Here is an 18,492-nt window from a genome sequence, read left to right on the forward strand (position 1 = left end):
AAGCTAAAAACTGTTAAGTGAATGGTCACAATTGCCCAGGATTTAATAAACTGAACCTATGCTGCCGACATATGAACCCTCATCCAAAATTTGAGTTGTTAGATGATGTGGAGACATCAGAGGATTCAAATCACTGGCCAGCTCTAACAGGGAAAATGGGCGATGCAATGCAATGATTTAAAGTAGTGGTCAATAATTAGCTTGGAAGCAAAAGGAACAGAAGCCTGTCGGTTCCTCACATCAACTCAGTTTTGTAATGCTGTTTCACTGACAGCAAACATCAGTGAGCAAATCACCATATCTCCATTTCTCACAGGCATAAGAAACTGCTTAAGCACAGTTATTCAGATGTTCATGATCCCACATAACATACCAGGCATCCCTCACTTAGCAGTAATTACCTGCTATTCCATGGAATAAGCCAGATACTTCACTGTTGTGATTGCCCCTGTTCTGCAGTTCTGATGTACCACACATGATTTTTGTGGAATGATATTTGTAATTCTCTGATCATACTCTGGTCATGAGGAATGACATGAGGATGGACTAGCTTGGCTCTTCCCATCATTCCTGAGAGCAACCAAGAAGTTGAGAAATGAGTTTCAGAGGATTAATCCATTCTGAGCAAAAAGAACTGATCGTGTTAGCTAATGGATGGCAACAATCTCACAGCCAAAAAAGGTTTCCAGTGTAAGTAGCTTAGATTGACAGAAGTGAAGGGAAAAAATAACTCTAGTGCATTTCTTACCTCATTTCAGATATATCAATTCATGCAGCAACTCCACCTTGAATACTGCTTATTCAGAAGGGCTTAGCTTTCATCAAAAGTCCAGAAATCAGACTTGTTGAATAATCTAGGATATGGCCTTGTATTCTCAGAAGAGTTCTGCAAAAAACTACAACCACTTACTTACCTTAGTTCAGATATATTAACTCATGCAGGAATACATCAGTTATACCATCATATATTAGGCTGAAATACTAAGTAGTGATTCCATAAGTACTGCTGGAGGAGTGTCTCTAGAATCCACATTTCAAATGGCAAGGATGGAACCAATTTAATCAACATAACGGTAAGTTGTAGGCACATCCACGGTCAGGCTGTATGAGAGTTGCTCAAAATCCACTGCAAGTGCCAATTGCAGTTAATGGGAAAAGCATACAACATATTACATACCACATAAAAGCTATCTCCAGATATTCAGTTTAACATCTTAACCCTGATTCGATCAACAGAATGCTTCAATTAATTCAAGAATCAATGTGAAGTATGGTTACAACTTACAAATTTCCTCCCCAAAAAGCATGGATCTAGTTCAATCATAAGAGTTCAAAAAAAAACAGGGATCAATACACTATATTATGCTCAACTGTTTAACCAGACCACACTAGTTCCATTGTTAGCATTGGTTTGCCAGCTTTTTAGCTGCAATTGGGCCCAAATTGTAACACTAATTACTAACAGGCTAACATATAGCCCCTAAATAATGCCGCACCATAAACGGGAAAGGCATAAGAGTGAATTTAGGTTCTCCTAAACTCAAACTGATGGCATGCCATCTGATGCCAGTGCTGACAATAAGCTGAAGGAATTCCCAAGCTGAAAGGCTGCACATCTCAAACATTGTTGATGAACCTATATGCCGAAGGTCAAGAACAAATGGTTAGTGACTTGATCAATTGACATGGTTTACGAATACTACTGGTAAACCCAACAGTGTAAAAAAAAATATATGTGCAGCAAAGGAAATGGTGCGATGCAGTTATCCTAAGGAACTAGAGTCACTCCTTGAAAATCTAATACTATGTATACGCTGGCCAAGACAACTTCTACTAGGGCAGAGAAGCATAATGAAATAACCTTTCCGTATTAAGTTAGTAAGTTACATAAGTTATGCAGGTTGCCATTCCTTGAAGAAAGGGACCAGATTTGTAGAGTCCGAACTTGCAAGTTCATTTGTGTAATTTGCTGTATTGTTAGTTCTCCAAGGTTCCGAATCAAACATTTACATATCTATTACTATGCTATCACATTTCAAATAGCAAATAATAAGAGAGAATTGGAGCATGTGGTTGCAACACACAGTTTTGAAACATGACGTTGGCCCACAACATGTGTTCCCCCGTCCCACTTCACAGTGAAATATACACTGCATTTTATACTGCAAACACTGAAAGACATTTATCCGAAGTTCAAATTAAACAGAAAACCCCACTTAAATCATGACAGAAAGCAACACGGTGGACTAAATACAGAAACCACGAAAGCGTAAATGTTCCTGAAGCATATGGTACTCCCCCAAAGACATAGTATATGACATGGAGAAGTCCTGGAGCTTGGGAAAAGGGGGCATGGAACCTCAAAAATGTATTCAAGTAAAACTTGGCTCTTCTAAGAAATCATGTTTCATGTTATGTCAACATGGGAAGTGTCAGAGTCAGATGTTATGGTAAAAACCAACCAGTCAACCACATTGAAACAGAAGGAAGCAATATCCATTTATGGAGGAAAATTGAATTATACAAGCTATAGGATTCAGTAGATGCATAATACAAAATACTGTATGATTATCGCATGCATAATTTTAAAATTCAGAAGGGTAGAGGGGAATAAAGAAGTTAAAAACACGAGCAAGTTTCTAAATCTTTGCATCCAAGATATGTCCAGAACAAGGAAATGAACAATTAAGCATAGGTACTTAGCAGTATTAGTTAATAGCAGATGCAACAGATTGAGAACAATGAGACTGATACAACATTGTGAAGTAATGAGAAAACTCACATAATTGTATCCAAACCGTTGACAAGCTCGTGTTCAGGCGCGAACACAGAGTTAATGACTTAATTCAACAAAATATTAAATAACACAGAAAAATAACCAAGAACAGAACCATAGTTTTAATATCTTGAAGCAAGCCAGTAATCAATACAGGGACTATATACAAGTTAAACAGAAGTTGATTTGATAATGCAGCCTGTATATATCAGGGCAGACATGTTACTTTTGACTGAAGCTCCACCTACAGGCACTACATCAAATTGGTGTGAGCTAAATACATCTAGTATACAGAATTTACAAGATCCTTCAGGTATCAGGTTATCACAACTCACACAATTTCACCATGCCTAAAACTACTATCCCCTGCATCAACACTGGAATCCAAACATACTGGTGAATCATACCATTTTGTTCCAGTGTAAAATCCTTCTACATGAATACCTACCAAACTTGGGTCAGTTACCATGGTATCATCATGCATCAATGGTTTGATGATCTTGGAATCCTCCACGCCGTCGTCATCCCCACAGTTAAGAATACTCTTCGCATCAAAGTCACCCACATCATCCTTCAGCATCCACTTGTCACACTTTGGGCTATCACCCATTAGCATCTTTCTATCTTCACACTCCGCTGCCATCCTATCCCATGAGACAATAGGTCCAAGGCTCGAGCCAAAATCAGTATCATCATCATCGAGCATCTCATCATCCTTGCAGAATGCTGCATCATGCTGGTCTAAATGGCGGGACACATCTCCTACCCCCCATCCCCCAACTTCTTCATTGCCTACCATCATTGTCTCCTCTGGCTGGTAGACATTACTTTCCAAGTTAAACTTCCTAATCCTGTGCAAAACCTCAGACAACTCAGTGGACAGAGGCCCCAACAATTCTGGGTGCATCTTAGCCACTTTCCCTTCTAGCAAGAGAACTTCTGATCTGAGATCCCGTACTTGTTGCAAGACCGCCTGATGCGAATCATCAATATCAACATCTTCATCCCCCTTTGCTGAAAAGGTCGGATCCCCTTCCTCATTGACACCATAAATGTCTGGATCAAACTCGAGAGCCCCCTTATGACCAACCAACCTGTGAACAATTCGTGCATTGCCATCAAGCGGACCTGGCTCATGCCCCGAGTGCACCGCGTAAAGCTTGAACACTGCAGTGCCCTCCTCCAAGTACACAAAAGTCTTGTCCTTTTCATTATAATTGGCTATTGGCACAATTGCTCGAATACGGAACCCACAACCACACCTCTTTGACTGGTATGGCTCTCGCTTTAGAACCCGTGCCTTCTTACCCTCAGAATTACTGGCTGAGGAGGAAGCAGCAGTTCCGGCACTTGAAGTCGGCACACCAGCACGGTGGCACGCATAATCCTTCACCTCAGCCATGAATGGCTTATACCTAATATACTTCTGCCTGATACAAAGGACAACCTTGTGTTTGGCAGCCAATTGTTGTAACCTGCGCGGGACATCTCGAGCAGGCACATCCAGTGTCTCGGTGTATTCAAACCTGCGGCGCCGCTTCCCGCGTCCAGGAGATGAAATGGCAGAATCAGGTTGGCCAGCAGGTGCAGCCTTACAAACGGGGCACGCAGCAACACATACGCGGATAAATGATTCCGGGATACCGTAGAATTTGGCCCCCACAGTCCACGAGTGCTTGATGCGGTCGACGGTGTCCTTGAACGCGAGGTGCCGGAGCAGGTCGGGGTCGGCGTGCGCCTCCGAGACTATGTCCCTCCACATGCCGACGTGGGAGACGCGCTGCGCGGCGTTGGTCTTGAAGTGGAGGTGCCGCCCGTCGGCCGATGTGGCGAGCTTGTCCTGGATGCGCTTCCACGCGGTGAGGTAGGCGGTGTCCTCGTTCCGGTCCTTCCACACGGCCCGCCACGAGGCAAGCACGGAGAGCGACGTGGCGGAGCGGATTTCGTCGGAGGAGGCGGGGCGACCGGCGAGGATGCAGCGCAGCATGAGCCCGTACGAGGCTGCGCTGAAGGTGTAGAACTGCGAGGAGATGTGAGGGGCCGGGTCGATGGCCGGCAGCAGCGCGAAGGGCGCGGAGGCGCCCACCAGGCTAGGGTTCTGGCCGGGGATTTGGATCAGCGCCTCGTCGTCGGCGTCGGCGTGCAGGAGGTAGCTGCAGGGGCTAGGATTCGGGTCGCTAGGGTTTGGGTCCGGCGGGTGGGGCGATTTGGGGAAGGTGGAGGAGGGGAGGAGGGGATTCATGGCGGAGATGGTGGGGGACGGCGACGAGGTGGTCTTCGGCATCCCGGGATTTTATTTTTTTTCCTTTCGATTTTTGGGGAATTTTTCCCTCTTCAATTTCACTGTGGCCTGTGTGTGCAGCTATACATCGCCCCTGGTCGCCGCTCGCCGGTCGTCTTCCTCGAGCTTTATCTATCGCCCCTGCCGCGACGCTTGGGCTGTGGGGATGGAGGACGGCCGCGTCGCGCTCGGTGACTGCAAGCTGGGTCCCGCCGAGTGATGTGAGCGATGAGCCCGTGTGTCAGTTGGTTTGGTGCCTGAGGTGGGCTTGGATGCCGGGCCAGTCCATCTCTCCTGCCGTGCCTGCGCACTGCTTGGCTTGGCTTCTCTCGCCTGGCGAAAGGGCGGATGGCGACAGAGGGCGCTGGGGGCTGGGGCGCGGCAACCGTGACGGCGTGACCCGACGGGCCCGGAGCAGGACACTGCTGCGCTGCAATCTGGGAAGGACTAGCCTACCTGTCAGAAATTATGGTTGTTCTTTGCCACAAGTGGTTACTCCATGTTCTGTGGGGCCAGCTCCGGTACAAGACGCAATGGGCCGTTGTGACTGACGGCCAAAAGCCCAGCAACGGAGGGGTTAGTCAACTCGGCCCTCAAAAGTATGGCCCAAGGCTTTAATCTGGTCCCTGATATTATCATATTATCCAACTTTCGTCCTTGAACTATAGCAATTAATAAATGGAAAGAATTGGGCATTAGTTCACGAGGAATTCTGTATGAATAGGGATAAAGAACTCTTTGCTCCTTACATTCAGAATTGTCCCTAAGCTGATGCCACATATACATGGTGAGTCAGCGGTAAAACTAGGAAATGTCCATTTTATCCCTTATTCAAGTTGACGTTAAGAAGAAAAGACTGACAAGCGATCTCATGTATGCTGTACTGATATTTGTTTTTGTCAAAATCGGTCAGGTACATAAAAAAGTTCCATAGGAAAAGGTACATAAAAGTTGCGCAAACAAATTTTAACGGCAACTTGAGCTTTTTTTTTCCTCAGTTTCTTCATGACATATAGATACGTTTTCATCCTCAAAACTTTCAATCAAGGTTCAACTTCTCAAACTTCTACATGCAGGTCAATTTAGGGCCTGTTCGTTTCCTACCCTCTAAACTTTAGACCCATCACATCAAAGAGAATCTTGCTATTTAGAAGTATTAAATAAAATCTGTTTATAAAACTTTTTGCACAGCTGTGTGCTAATTCGCGAGACAAATTTAATGAGTCTAATTAATCCATAATTTGCCACATTGATGCTACAGTAATTATTCGCTAATCATGGACTAATATACCTCATTAGATTCGTCTCGCGAATTAGCACTAGAGTTCTGCAATTAGTTTTGTAATTAGACTTTATTTAATACTTCTAAATAATAAGATTCTCTTTGACGTGACCCCTCTAAACTTTAGGTAGCCGGAAACGAACACAGCCTTAGTCTTTTGTCCTATCCGTCTTATCATGTTGGCACATCATATCAGTAATTTGTAAAGTGCCCTTTCAACTCTCTAAGATGCATATGTCTTTACATGATGTACAAACAGGTACACAGGGACCTCTTTTGTACTACTTGCCACTTGTAACTTTATCCATGCGTGCCTGTATGAAATTCTATATTTATCAAACATAAATGCCCATTATGGCAAATGGGTGTCTTTTTTCCTTGCGGGTTCTTACATTCCACTTATATCAAAATATATTTTCAACCTGGGTGTCCCTATTTTTTAGCATAAGTTTTTTTTTGAAGAAAAATTTTAGCACATCAACATATATTGGTTCATACACATATCATGATGATACAACAAAACCTTAGGTTCTATCTACATGAATATTTTTGCCAAAAGAGATTTTTTTATGAGTGTATTAAATTTATACCTTGATTTGGGATCAACTCATTTCCCCAAATTACATAGGATCGACCCTAGATTTTTGACTCAATTACTCAAGTATGCCATTCCTTTAAAATCAAACCATTTTAGAATCAAGCCAAAACTATCTTAAATATATCTGATAATTGATCTATCTTTTTTAAGTTCTAATATTTCTTTTACCACTATTATGTTTTATGATTACTACATTGTGGATTCTTACATCTTCACGTTCCTTATTTTGTCTTCTATAATCTGTGTTTTGCAATTTCATTCCTTTTCGTTCTACACTTTCTTTTGTTTTGATTCCTTATTTCTCCTTTTCCCAACATGTCTTAAACCAAATCTTTCCTCTGTCCCATTTATGCCTAATACGTGTTCTTTTGCCTCTAATTTACCATCGATAGTCATAAGATGCGATTTGACAAATTTCTCCGAAACCGAAATCAGCCATGTCAAACACGAAAAAAAGAATATTTAAAACGCTGTCTATCCTTGGCCTTTGCCGACCGCGGCTGTTCTCCTGCCCGTTCTCACAATCAGTCCGCTTCCGCTCTATCTCTTTCCCCTATCCAAGCCAGAAACCCCCGGAAAGCCCCGAAAAGCTTCCCTGCCATGGCGACCGCCGCCCAGGCCGCCGCCGCCGCCTTCCTCTCGTTCCTCTCTTCCTCCCCCAGCCACCACACCGCCCCCTCCTCCGTCTCCCTCGGGGCAACCCCTGTCCTACCAGTCTCCCTCCGGGCCGCTGCCGCCGGTGGCCCACGGCTGTCTTCCCCCCTCCGGGGCCGTCGCATCAGCGCCGTCACCGCCCAGCTCCCCACCGCGTAAGCAGAAAGCTGATACTCCCACCTCTCACCTACGTCAACCATCGCTGATCTCGAGCAGTCGAGCTGTTATTGTGTCTTAGTCCTAAATCTCTTGGAAGTTAGCACATTGATTTGCTAGTTAGCTTGAGATTTATTCTAGTGCTACTGGATAATTTGATGATTTTGATCCCAGAATTATGTGTTGTTAATTTTTAGGCATCCCGAGGTAGCCTCTGGGGACAAGAAGATCAGGTGAAGTGGTGAACTAACCACTCTGTAGTTATCCTCAGGCATTAGTGTCTATTTCTAGCTGACATGATGATTCCTTGCAGATGGTCTTCAAGGGCAGTGCGGTCATTTGCAATGGCGGAGCTGGAGGCCCGGAAGATGAGGTATCCTACAACAGGCACTGAGGGGCTCCTCATGGGCATTCTTGTTGAAGGTGAGGCAAGGGATCTTTGATTTTCTTTCACCACTAAAGTTTTCTTTTTCGCTAATGGATGAGGCTAGCCTCTAGGTTGTAGTGACAGTTTTAAGCCAACCAAGAAACCTGAATGCATCATTAACTACATAGGATCGTAGGAACCTTTGTGGGTTTGAAGATGCAATTTGCATATGGTTTACACGGCTAAAATTTGTTTCTGTAGTGATAAAGAGATAAAAACTGAGCACTACATCCACATGCATGATAAATATGAGCCGTGAGCCAGTGACTCGAATCTAGTTGATGCTGAATAGTATAGAAACATTAAGGCCAGTGCAATGAACTGCTCTGTATACTGGATCATTATTGGCTGACTAATTTAGTTGTAGGTATTATAGCATCTATATACGTATAGATGTGGTAACAACTACAAAAGCTTCTACTTATGGAGAACCACGTGAAGCCAACAATTTACTATATTGTGACGCCCTGGCCCCGTAGCGTGAAACCCATATTTGGTTCAAGATGTAGGAGACATTAACCTTTCGACTTATCTTATCTCACTGATTTGTTGAGGTACTGCTCATGAACCCTGCAGTTCTAACCCCAACCTTTGATTGATAATGAGGAGTTCAGACATGGTCTGTTTTGTGACAAACCACTACTGTATGTTCCAAAAGAACATTCACATGTTTACAAGGAGCCTCTTAGATCTTATATCAGCTGTTCTAGCTGATTTGTGATGTTGTTGATGGTGTATCCTTTTTTATCTTTAGAATTGGCACCTAAGTTCTAAAGCTATAATCAGTCCACAAGTTTTGATGGGCAAGTAAGCATCATCCTAGGAGTCTGATGCAAAGTGTGGGGAATATGCTAGTTTCACCATGACAGTGTCAACTTTGAGTTAACACTTGTTATTCTTTACTGATTTGCCACATTTGTGATGCATATTGCATTGCTTGAGCCACTAGTCCATTATTTTCAGGAACTAGCGGTGCGGCAAAACTTTTGCGTGCTAATGGAATCACGCTTCTCAATGTGCGTGAGGAGGCAGCAAATGTGCTTGGGAAATCAGAAATGTTTTATTTTAGTCCTATGCATCCACCATTGACAGAAGCTGCACAACGAGCTCTTGATTGGGCTGTCAATGAGAAACTGAAGTCAGGTAATTTCTGTTCAACATACGAAATTCCATTGTTGTTCATTGCTCATTTATATCAAAAAATTGCAAAATTGTATGTATGTAGTGTCACCTCCTGATTGCACAATTTGATTTGCTTATAGTATTCCAGTATGTACACACAAGCAAGAATGAACTAATCTTTTCTCAATCCAAAGGTCCTTTCATTACATTGCGTAGTCTATTTTGCCTCCAGATTCCCTGATTCCTTAGGGGCATGCCGTTTGGCCCTATTCTTTACAGGACGTATCTAGTTGTCAACTAACCTTCGCAACAACTTAGTTTCAAGGCATACACGTGTTCCAGTGTTGGGACTACCGGTGCCCATTACTTATTCAACAATATGCCTCTTACAGGAGACTGCAAAAAATGTTCCTCCACTCATGGTTTAGGAATGTTTTTTCCGCCAGAATTAAGGGTTCCTGGTCATTGTGAATTCTGAAATTTTGTCTCTTTCATATAACGTAGATTAAATATACAAATGCAACACATAATATCTGCCTATACACTACCTATACACCCTGCTATACACATAATAAGTTCTGAGAACATGTTTGAAACATTTAGACCATACTTCATCTGGAGGTATAACGTTGGCTCCGAGACATATATCTTGTTGGAACTAATTTCTGGTCATCCTGAAGAATTGAACTCATCTTGCTCAAAGGATTTTATTCTTAATTTTGTGGTGCAAATGTTGGCACAACAAAAACAAATCGGTAGTGTTGTAAATATTTTTCTCTAAGTATAGGAATATCCTTGAAACATCAGGCCTTACTGGGTTCCCAATGGTGGCGGTAAAACCTTTTTTTAACCTGAATGGAAGATTTACGAACTCCATGCTTGCAGTGGTTTGGTAAAGCTACAACATAGTCTTGTTCGGCAGATATATTTGTGGCTAAAGGTTCCCCCCATCAAACATGCAGGGGAGCTGTGTGTCCTTGTATGAAAGAGGAGATAAAAAGACATAACCCTTACGTTACATGCTCATCCCAGGCTGCACACCCACCACACACACACAAAAACCAGCCTTTTTACAAAAACACAAGCTCCACAAATTAACAAGAAACAACCACCATCATGAATAAAAAACTTAGGGACAGAAACCAGTAAGCCCTTTTGCCCCTGCCATACACCACAATCTAGCGGTCTAGCCTTATTCTGAATGTCGCGTATGACCACCTGGACATTTGGTGATCTTCCCTCGAACACGCAGGCATTGCGGTGGTTGTGGACACAGCCACCATGCAACCAAAATAGCTAGCAAATTGAAACCCTCCTGGAACTGCCTGGGAACCTACTGCTGTGCATGTCACCACCAGTCCTTGAACACTAGCTCATCCTGCTTGTTGTGGCTGGAGGGATTAGAACTGATGGTACTACGTATTTTGTATGCAACACAGACTGAGGTTACCTTTTGTTGACTTTTCTGCTCAGCATAGCACCATTTGATGATATATTGCAAGATGAGTACCCATTAAACATACACCAGGGACATGTTTTTGTTCCATGTGTTGCATTTGGATGAAAGGGTTTGACCCAGTTTTTTGTGGGACCATGTTTATTCCATGTATTGCATTTGCATGAGGAAAACCTGCCCACAATACCAGAATGGTGTTCTTGGGTTGGTAGAACTTCGGGCATGCAGAGCTGCAGGCTTATCTCCAGTTCTCCACTTTGTTCTGTTGTGGTGGGTCATAATTTATGAATGTATATGTTTGAAAGTGCAATAGATGATAAATTGAAGATGATATTTGATTGAATCTGACATGAGATTTGAAGAGCTTGGAGAATGTTGTTTGGTTTTAGGTACCTAGAGCACAGTTTCTGTCCTAATGCCATTTTTGTTATATACCTAGGAGTAGGGCCTGGAATTTAAGTCATGCACTCTTGTTATTGCAAAGTTTGGTAGGCATCAATGCCAGTACTAGTTTTAAATTGTCAAGAAACCGTGCACGAAATGACTAACTTGATGGCCAACTGTAGCTACTGTGCATCCTAGTCCTAGAAGGTGCTTTCTGTTGTTTGAGTAGGTCTGTTGCTATATTTTTGGCCTAGTGACTAGCCTATAAGATTAGAGGCCTGGCGGTGAATTTTCAAGATCAAAGGCCGATGACCCCACCTTTTTAGAAAGACAGTCCCAGTGGTTGGTGTTGACTTGAATTTTCCTGGAGGTTACTCTAATTCAAGGGTACGTGGATTTTTATGGCCCTTCATGGGTACTTTGGCTCATGATTTTTCTAGTTCACTTCAGTTACCTTAATGTTGCTGATCCCCCCGGATGTTGGGTTCCTGATCTGCATGTGCAGCCGAGCATAATTGGTTTTGAATTCTGCTGTATTTCATTTTTTTTCTTCAATGTTTCTACTATCTAGTACGTAATCCTTATTTCTGTGCGTTTAGGCGAGGATGGAGAAGTAACTGCCAATCATTTGCTGCTGGGGATATGGTCAGATAAGGAGTCAGCCGGTCATAAAATCCTAGCTTCACTTGGGTTTGATGATGAGAAAGCCAGATTACTCACCAAAACGGTAATATTGTCCTCCATGCAAAGGTAGATATTTCACAACTGATCATGTCATGGTTTCTCAAATCGCCTATTTGCCTCTGCAGGCCGGTGAAGAGGCTGCAATGAGTCCTAGGTAGCAAAGTGAGGACCTAGTTATTCTACTTCTTTGAGGCTGGTGGTGTGCACTTGGCAACCTCTATGCACTTGCTGGCGGCTCAAGTACTGTCGACGCACACTGAGTCGGGTTGCTTCTGCAAAGTTTAGACATAAGATACGTTAGGTTGAATCCAATATTTGTACTCCCATTATAGCTGATGCCTGTAAAAGCGTTGTGATTTCTTTGCAGGATGGTGGCTTTTGTTCCTTGCGCAGCTGGATTTATGAACTGTTAGGTCAAATCCGATATTTGTACTCGCACTACTGCTGATGCCTGTAAAAACATTGGGATTTCTTTGCACGATGGTTGCTTTTGTTCCTTGCGCAGCTGGATCTGTGAACTGTTAGGTCAAATCCGATATCTGTACTCACTATTGCTGATGCATGTAAAAATATTGCGATTTCTTTGCACGATGAATGCTTTTGTTCCTTGCACGGCTTGATTTGTGGACTGCTGGTAAATGACCTTTTTAAAGTCAAGATTGAGTGGACATGATGCTGCCTTCAGAATTTTTAGTTCGCTCTGCATCCTGAATCCTGACAAGCAGCAAGCATTTCGCCGAAAGTCACTGATAATCTGTGCCCACAAATGTGAAATGAAGATATGGGGCACATTCATTAGATGCAAATAACGTACCCTATGGAAGTCTTTTTTTTTAAAAAAAGAATTATTGTATGCCATTTGGCAAAAAAGAAATATACTTTCTATCAGTATTCAGGCAGGGGAAGCATCTCGCACTTTACACCAAATCTGCACGAGGTTGGTACTTGACGACGCTATGCTTTGATTCCAAGAACATCTACCTCCATATCTTCTACATTGTTTATCCTTGTTCACCCTGCCTTGTGCATCAGACCTCTGCTTATTTGCACAACGCTAATCAGCCGACAGAGACTGTATCTGGACGGTTACCCATTGCGTTCGTGGACAGAGAAGCGTCGTGCCCTGACAAGACGCATGCACAGACTGGAAGCCGACGCCATGCCGGTGGCCTGCCGCAGTCCTGCGCTTAGGTTTCGGCTGCGAGGTCCCCGTCAGGCGTCAATTCCATCTGCCATCGAAAGAACATCCCCTTCCGATTGGGTAGGAACTCCAGGAGACGGATGGAACTTGGAACGGACAGCACGTGCGCGCTTCATGCTGCTTCCTGTTTGGGTTAGCAGTGGAAGCAACAGGATTAATGGCGGATACTTCTTGCGTGTCAGCAACCGCACTGACACCCTCAACCAGATCTCTTGTCATCTCAGCTCCTGGGATGTGTATTCGTCGAGTCCACCTTTCAAGCTGCTGACACTACATGCGCCAGTAAGGAGCAGGGTTTGCAGTTTTTTGGACTGCTGCAGGGGGGTTGTCAACTTGAAGCCTCGTGCTTACTAAGTACTACCAGCTGGCATTAAACAAACCTCCAAGGTTAATGAGCACTAACAGATGAGCAAGCAAGCAAGAATCGCTGTGCCACTCCGTGTTGACTTTCTTTCCCTGTCACGTAGCAGCATGTTCAAGCGTGTAGGGGCTCAATGGCAGGCGATAAACAACAGGGGAGTTTCACTTCTCCAAGCACCACGTATAGTATTCTTTCCGGCGTCTCTTTTCTTCAGTTCCTTAGAATGTTTGCATCAAAAAGCATGTAGTACCCCCGGCTTGTTTATTCCTGGGTTGGAGTTCCCTTGGGTCCTAATTCAGATCTCTTTGGGAGCTGTGGCCAGTGAACATCCCAAGTCTCCCCCCACGTTAAACTAATCACTGTCAAATCTCTAGTTCCTTTGCCACACGCATGCATTGCATCCATGAGTCCTGTAGACATCTAGATTTCATATATAGCTCAACTGCTCAAGTTGTAAAGAAGACCATACCCTTCCTCTAGCTGCTAAACTGCTTTGACTATTACAACTGCAAAGAATGGGCAGTGCACGTGCCCACCTTTGTTTTTTCAGTCTCGCACGTGCCGTCTACTGGGTCCTGTTCATGTAGGTTTTCTTCTGGCTCCCCACATTGAAGTCCCCTGCCACTGCTGCCTCTGCCAATGGAACCGAGTGGGAGTCTGGATTTGGTCCTGCAAAGTCTCACGTCCTCCAGGTGTACCGGCTCCTGCTGCATGCACTCTTCGTCCAATCATTCAGGTGTCTCAGTCGCCTCAGCATTGATGGGTGTGGTTACTGACTGCACTGCGCCACTGTACCATCAATTTTGGTTTGGCACAGACATGGCTCTGTCCTTATTTTCTTTTCAACACGAATGTGATCTTTGCAATGTTTTGCTCGTATTCTTCCCTGTATTCACACTTGAGCTTGGGAGAAAGGGACATAGCAAGAGCAGGTTGTGTGCTCGGAACCTCGACAGTTTCATGAAAACATGGAGGGAGGGACATGTCTGCAATAGAATTATCAGGTCAAGACACTTTCAGTTATCTAACTGGAGGCACTGCCAGTAGCACGCAGCTTGTATATTTGTTCTTGTATGCTGGGGGCATACCCCTAGGCGATCTAGAGCTGATGCGGCGCCTCTTTTCTGCGATCGCTGTCGGCAAAACAGAAGGTCACCCTGCTGCGTTCGGAGCTGACATCTTGTCACTGAAACCCATTACCTCCCGCAGGATTTCAGGGAGGGGTGGTACTCCCAGCTCACTGAAAGCAATAGAGAAATCGCGGGAGGTGACAGGCCCACACGCCCCAGACCTCAGCAGCCAAGCGTTGGTGATTTCGATGCGCTGACCACACGAATGGAAAGGAACAACTAAAACAATTGTGCTTACTCCTACCAAGGCAGCTTCCCCTAGGTAGATCGGTTAATTCCGTGTCATGTACTAATGCAGACGGGCCACACAGCGCCAGCGCTTTTTATCTTGATGTTCTTCTCTCAAATGGCATGCGTGAAAGTAGTATGCCGTGTTAGGCGCTTCCTCCGATAGCTAATTAAACATGTCGTTCTCTGGTTAGCTAGGTCCATGTCTCTCTAAAAAATAGCGCCAAATTTCCTAAAAAATAACGCCATATTTCTATTGTGATAACTATAGATACAATTACTTCTGAGACAAACTTACATATACGATTTTTTTTCTAGTGAATCTTAGGGGCATAGGTGCCGCTAACCACTCTATGGCATGGCTCACTCTCAGCCTATGTTTCTAATAATGATATAGGAGTGCATATATAATGAAATGGCGCGAATGATAGATGCTTCAAAGTTTTAGCTGCATGTATGTCCAAAACTACAAGCACTCGTAATTGCTACTTATGATTGGTGTAATGTGGTGGTGATGTGTCTCATTGAGGACCAATGAATCCTATTATTTCTCCAATCACAGATACAAGTCCATTTAGGTTTGTTCTCAGTCAAGCTCTTTACATAGGAAATACTTTCATAATTTTTAGGAAATAATACTTTCATAATATACTGCCTTTTATTGAAAGCATCATATTAGAGATCGTATTGATATGTCCTAAAAAATCTATACTATTGATAGGAAGAAGTAACTCTATGTTTAATATTGTGTGGTTTGAGGAATGGGATTTCTACTCATCACCATTTCATAGCTAGGAGTAGCTACTCACAAGCAAATGCAGGCTATAAAAAAAAGAAATAATGATGCAATCCCATCAAAATCATGGGAACATGATTACGCAACTAATTAATCTTACCTATACGATGAGCTGAGGAGTGCATTTGCATTGAACTAGAGCATTGGAAGTTGGAAGCATTTTTTCTGTTGTGGTGGTGGTGGGGGGGGGGGGTTGATTTATGGGTGTTTTTTTTTGCTGTTTATTATAGCTAGACAGCTTTAATTTTGAAATAAATAATGGTAGAGTTAGACTAGCGGCTGTGTTCACATTGAAGTACTCGGGTGCCTCACATCACAGTCGCAGTTAGGAATTTTATTGACTTGACTTGCCCCCACTACGGCCATGATCCCTAGGTGCCTAGGTACCTGGCCATGTCACGCCATCAAGTTGACGTGTCAGCTCTTATTACACTTTCCCGTTCCCGTGTGGTGTGGCCGGCTTGGGTGCCTGTACCTCCATGCAAGCAAATGGGGAGACTTGTGACTTTTGAGCAATCCGTTCTGTTGAGGTACTAATGCTTAAAGAGTGGTTTTGTTAGCAGTAACCTGACACTTAGCAGCATGCATGGCAGTCTTTTTTTGGTGGTGAAATTTTACTCTGATCTCCACACATGTTTCGGCAGGTACCTGTTCTAGGTACCTGACATCACATGGATTGTCGAGGCCGCCCTGCAACCGAACGAGAGCAACGTTACAAGGCAGCTCCCCGAGCATCCTCGCCCCCTGTTTTCCTCGAGGCTGCCTGCCGAGTCGTCGCCCCCTGCAGGGCAGTTTCCCCATGATCCACGACCAAAAAGTCGAGTAACCGCTGGCTCTAGACCGATCGGCCGGCGATGATTTCACCCAGCTTTGCTTGCGAGATTAGCGATCAGCGTCCGTTTGAGTGTGGCGGCCATGGTCGATGATCCAGCTCGCTTCCACGCGTCTGGGCGTGGAGCTCGACCAGCCCCGCGCCGTACGCGCAGGGGGAGGTTGTCGACGCGGTTTCTTCCTCCTCACAGTAGCTGGCCCTCGCGGCCTCGCAAAAAAAAAAAGTACGCGGCCAACAGTTGTTTTCCGTTTCGGCTGGCGCCCTACATGTACAGTTGTTCTTGTTCACCCCAAGTCTTTGGGGGCGCGTAAAGCTGCCGTGCTTTCCAAGGTGGTGGTGGAAGAAGAAGAAAGCCAGCAGGTCGACGCGGCGCGCGGGGGGCTCTCTTGCGTGCCCGCTTAACTAATTCCGGTCAAAACAAAATGCTCGAGCCAGAACCGAAGTGCCGACGCGCTTCGACTCCCTCCGCGGCATGAGGGTTTGAGGGCGGTGGCCGTCGTTTAGGTTAAAGCCTTTTTTTTCGATCGGGATCTATGTCTTTGCAGCGAGAAAGGATGAAACGGGCGACCGGCGAAGCGCGTGGCCACCACATTCTTCTTGTTTGTACGAAACGGAGGGAAAAAAAAAGTTTTGTACGTTCGTATGTAGAGAGGAGACGATAGATGTACGGTACACCTGCTGATGCGTACACTTTATCTTAGTACTGAATCCGCGAAAATATCCTGCACATTATCATTGCCAAATATCGAGATAGCGGTGCTTGTACGTTAACCGATCCAGTCTAATCTCCCATCGGTATCACATACGGATCAGTAATTATTTGCCGTGTTCCAGCTGTAACCCCCCCCCCCCCCCCAAAAAAAAAGAAGATGGAAACAAAAATAATAAAAGGAAAAAGAAGAAAAAATGTATAAATAGATAAAGAAATAAATAAATCTTGTGACAGTACAGTCGGACGTGGCGGACGTACACGTCGCCACCACTAGCTAGCCTCCGTATGCAGCAGCAGCAGAGGCAGGCAGGCGTCGAGCGATCAGATCACCCCTACATGGGCCGGAACGAGAGCACAGTGCCCCGCTGCGTGCGTGCCGGCCGGCGGGCAAAGCCTTTGACCGAAACGTCAAGCCCCCGGGCGGCCGGCCGGCCTGGCTGTAGCCTCTACTGCTTGCAGCTTGCTACCAGTAGAGAGTAGGCCGGATGGCAAGTGAAATCACCGGCGCGGCGGCAGCGGCGAGCTCGGCCGGCCTGGCCGCAATAAAGGCGCACACATATGGCGTGTGGACTGGAAGGATGTCATGTTCGGATCACGTGGGGGACTCGAGCTGCTGCTGGCCACTGTTGCAGCGGAATGTGGGTGAGGGAGACCCCTCGGCTGGCAGGAGCTCGCCGTGTGCATGCCAGCGGGCCCATGCGCCAGTGAATGTTTTTCTAGAGAGAGAAAGAGAGATCGCTCTCCGATCTATTCTGTTTCTGTGTGCGAGGACGAGAGGGAGAGAGAGGGATGCGTCGTCGATGGAGGCGGTCTCTCGCGTGGTGCATACATGTTTGCTTCACGCAATCTTCTAGCCCTCGGGAGAGCGAAAGATGCAGAAAGGGAAGTGTGCAGGGAGGGAAAGGGGAGGTACCAGCACCACCAGCAGCAGCTGCAGCCCAGCCGCTGCTCGGCCGCTTCCATGCCGTGGCTTTAAAGTCTCATCAATACCACGGAAACAAAGCGGCACATACACGAGCTCGTAGAGCCACTTCGAGAAGAATATATGCTTGTATGGAAGAAGGGATTAATCAACAGAAATAAAAACGGAATGGAACGGAATGGAAATGGAGCTGTGCCCCCCCTATGACCTTCCACCAATAGGACAAACACCAAAAGGGAAGAGAGAGAGAGAGAGAGAGAGAGAGAGAGAGAGTTTTTCCACGTTTACACATATGCCCTCGCCAGGCTTCTATATTGCCAGCCCTCCCCCATTCTTCCTCCCCTCCCTCTCGCCCTCCCTCTCTCTGCCCTCGCCATTGTTTTATCCCTATAACTAGTAAGCGCGACCCGAACCCCGGCCAGTGGAGCAGGCAGGCAGGCGGCGCGGGGAGATAGATAAAAGGTCCTCGAGGGCAGGGCACCTGAGGGCA

At 45.2% G+C, this 18,492-nt stretch overlaps 2 protein-coding genes across 2 annotated transcripts; one reads left to right on the forward strand and one right to left on the reverse strand.

Annotated features, from left to right (window-relative positions):
* Window positions 1–2,875: 2,875 nt before the first annotated feature.
* LOC112875218 lies at window positions 2,876–5,176 on the reverse strand. The gene has a single exon (XM_025938988.1). It carries the CDS (start codon window positions 5,058–5,060, stop codon window positions 3,108–3,110), a length of 1,953 nt encoding a protein of 650 aa, XP_025794773.1. The 5' UTR covers window positions 5,061–5,176; the 3' UTR covers window positions 2,876–3,107.
* A 2,263-nt stretch (window positions 5,177–7,439) lies between these two features.
* Window positions 7,440–12,415, forward strand: LOC112877294 (ATP-dependent Clp protease ATP-binding subunit CLPT1, chloroplastic-like). Its single transcript, XM_025941542.1, has 6 exons — window positions 7,440–7,746; window positions 7,945–7,980; window positions 8,061–8,170; window positions 9,138–9,317; window positions 11,736–11,863; window positions 11,946–12,415. Exons 1-6 carry the CDS (start codon window positions 7,538–7,540, stop codon window positions 11,976–11,978), a joined length of 696 nt encoding a protein of 231 aa, XP_025797327.1. The 5' UTR covers window positions 7,440–7,537; the 3' UTR covers window positions 11,979–12,415.
* The last annotated feature ends 6,077 nt before the right edge of the window (window positions 12,416–18,492 follow it).

The sequence above is a fragment of the Panicum hallii genome, chromosome 9, assembly GCF_002211085.1.
Source record: "Panicum hallii strain FIL2 chromosome 9, PHallii_v3.1, whole genome shotgun sequence".
Classification (NCBI taxonomy): Eukaryota; Viridiplantae; Streptophyta; class Magnoliopsida; order Poales; family Poaceae; genus Panicum; species Panicum hallii.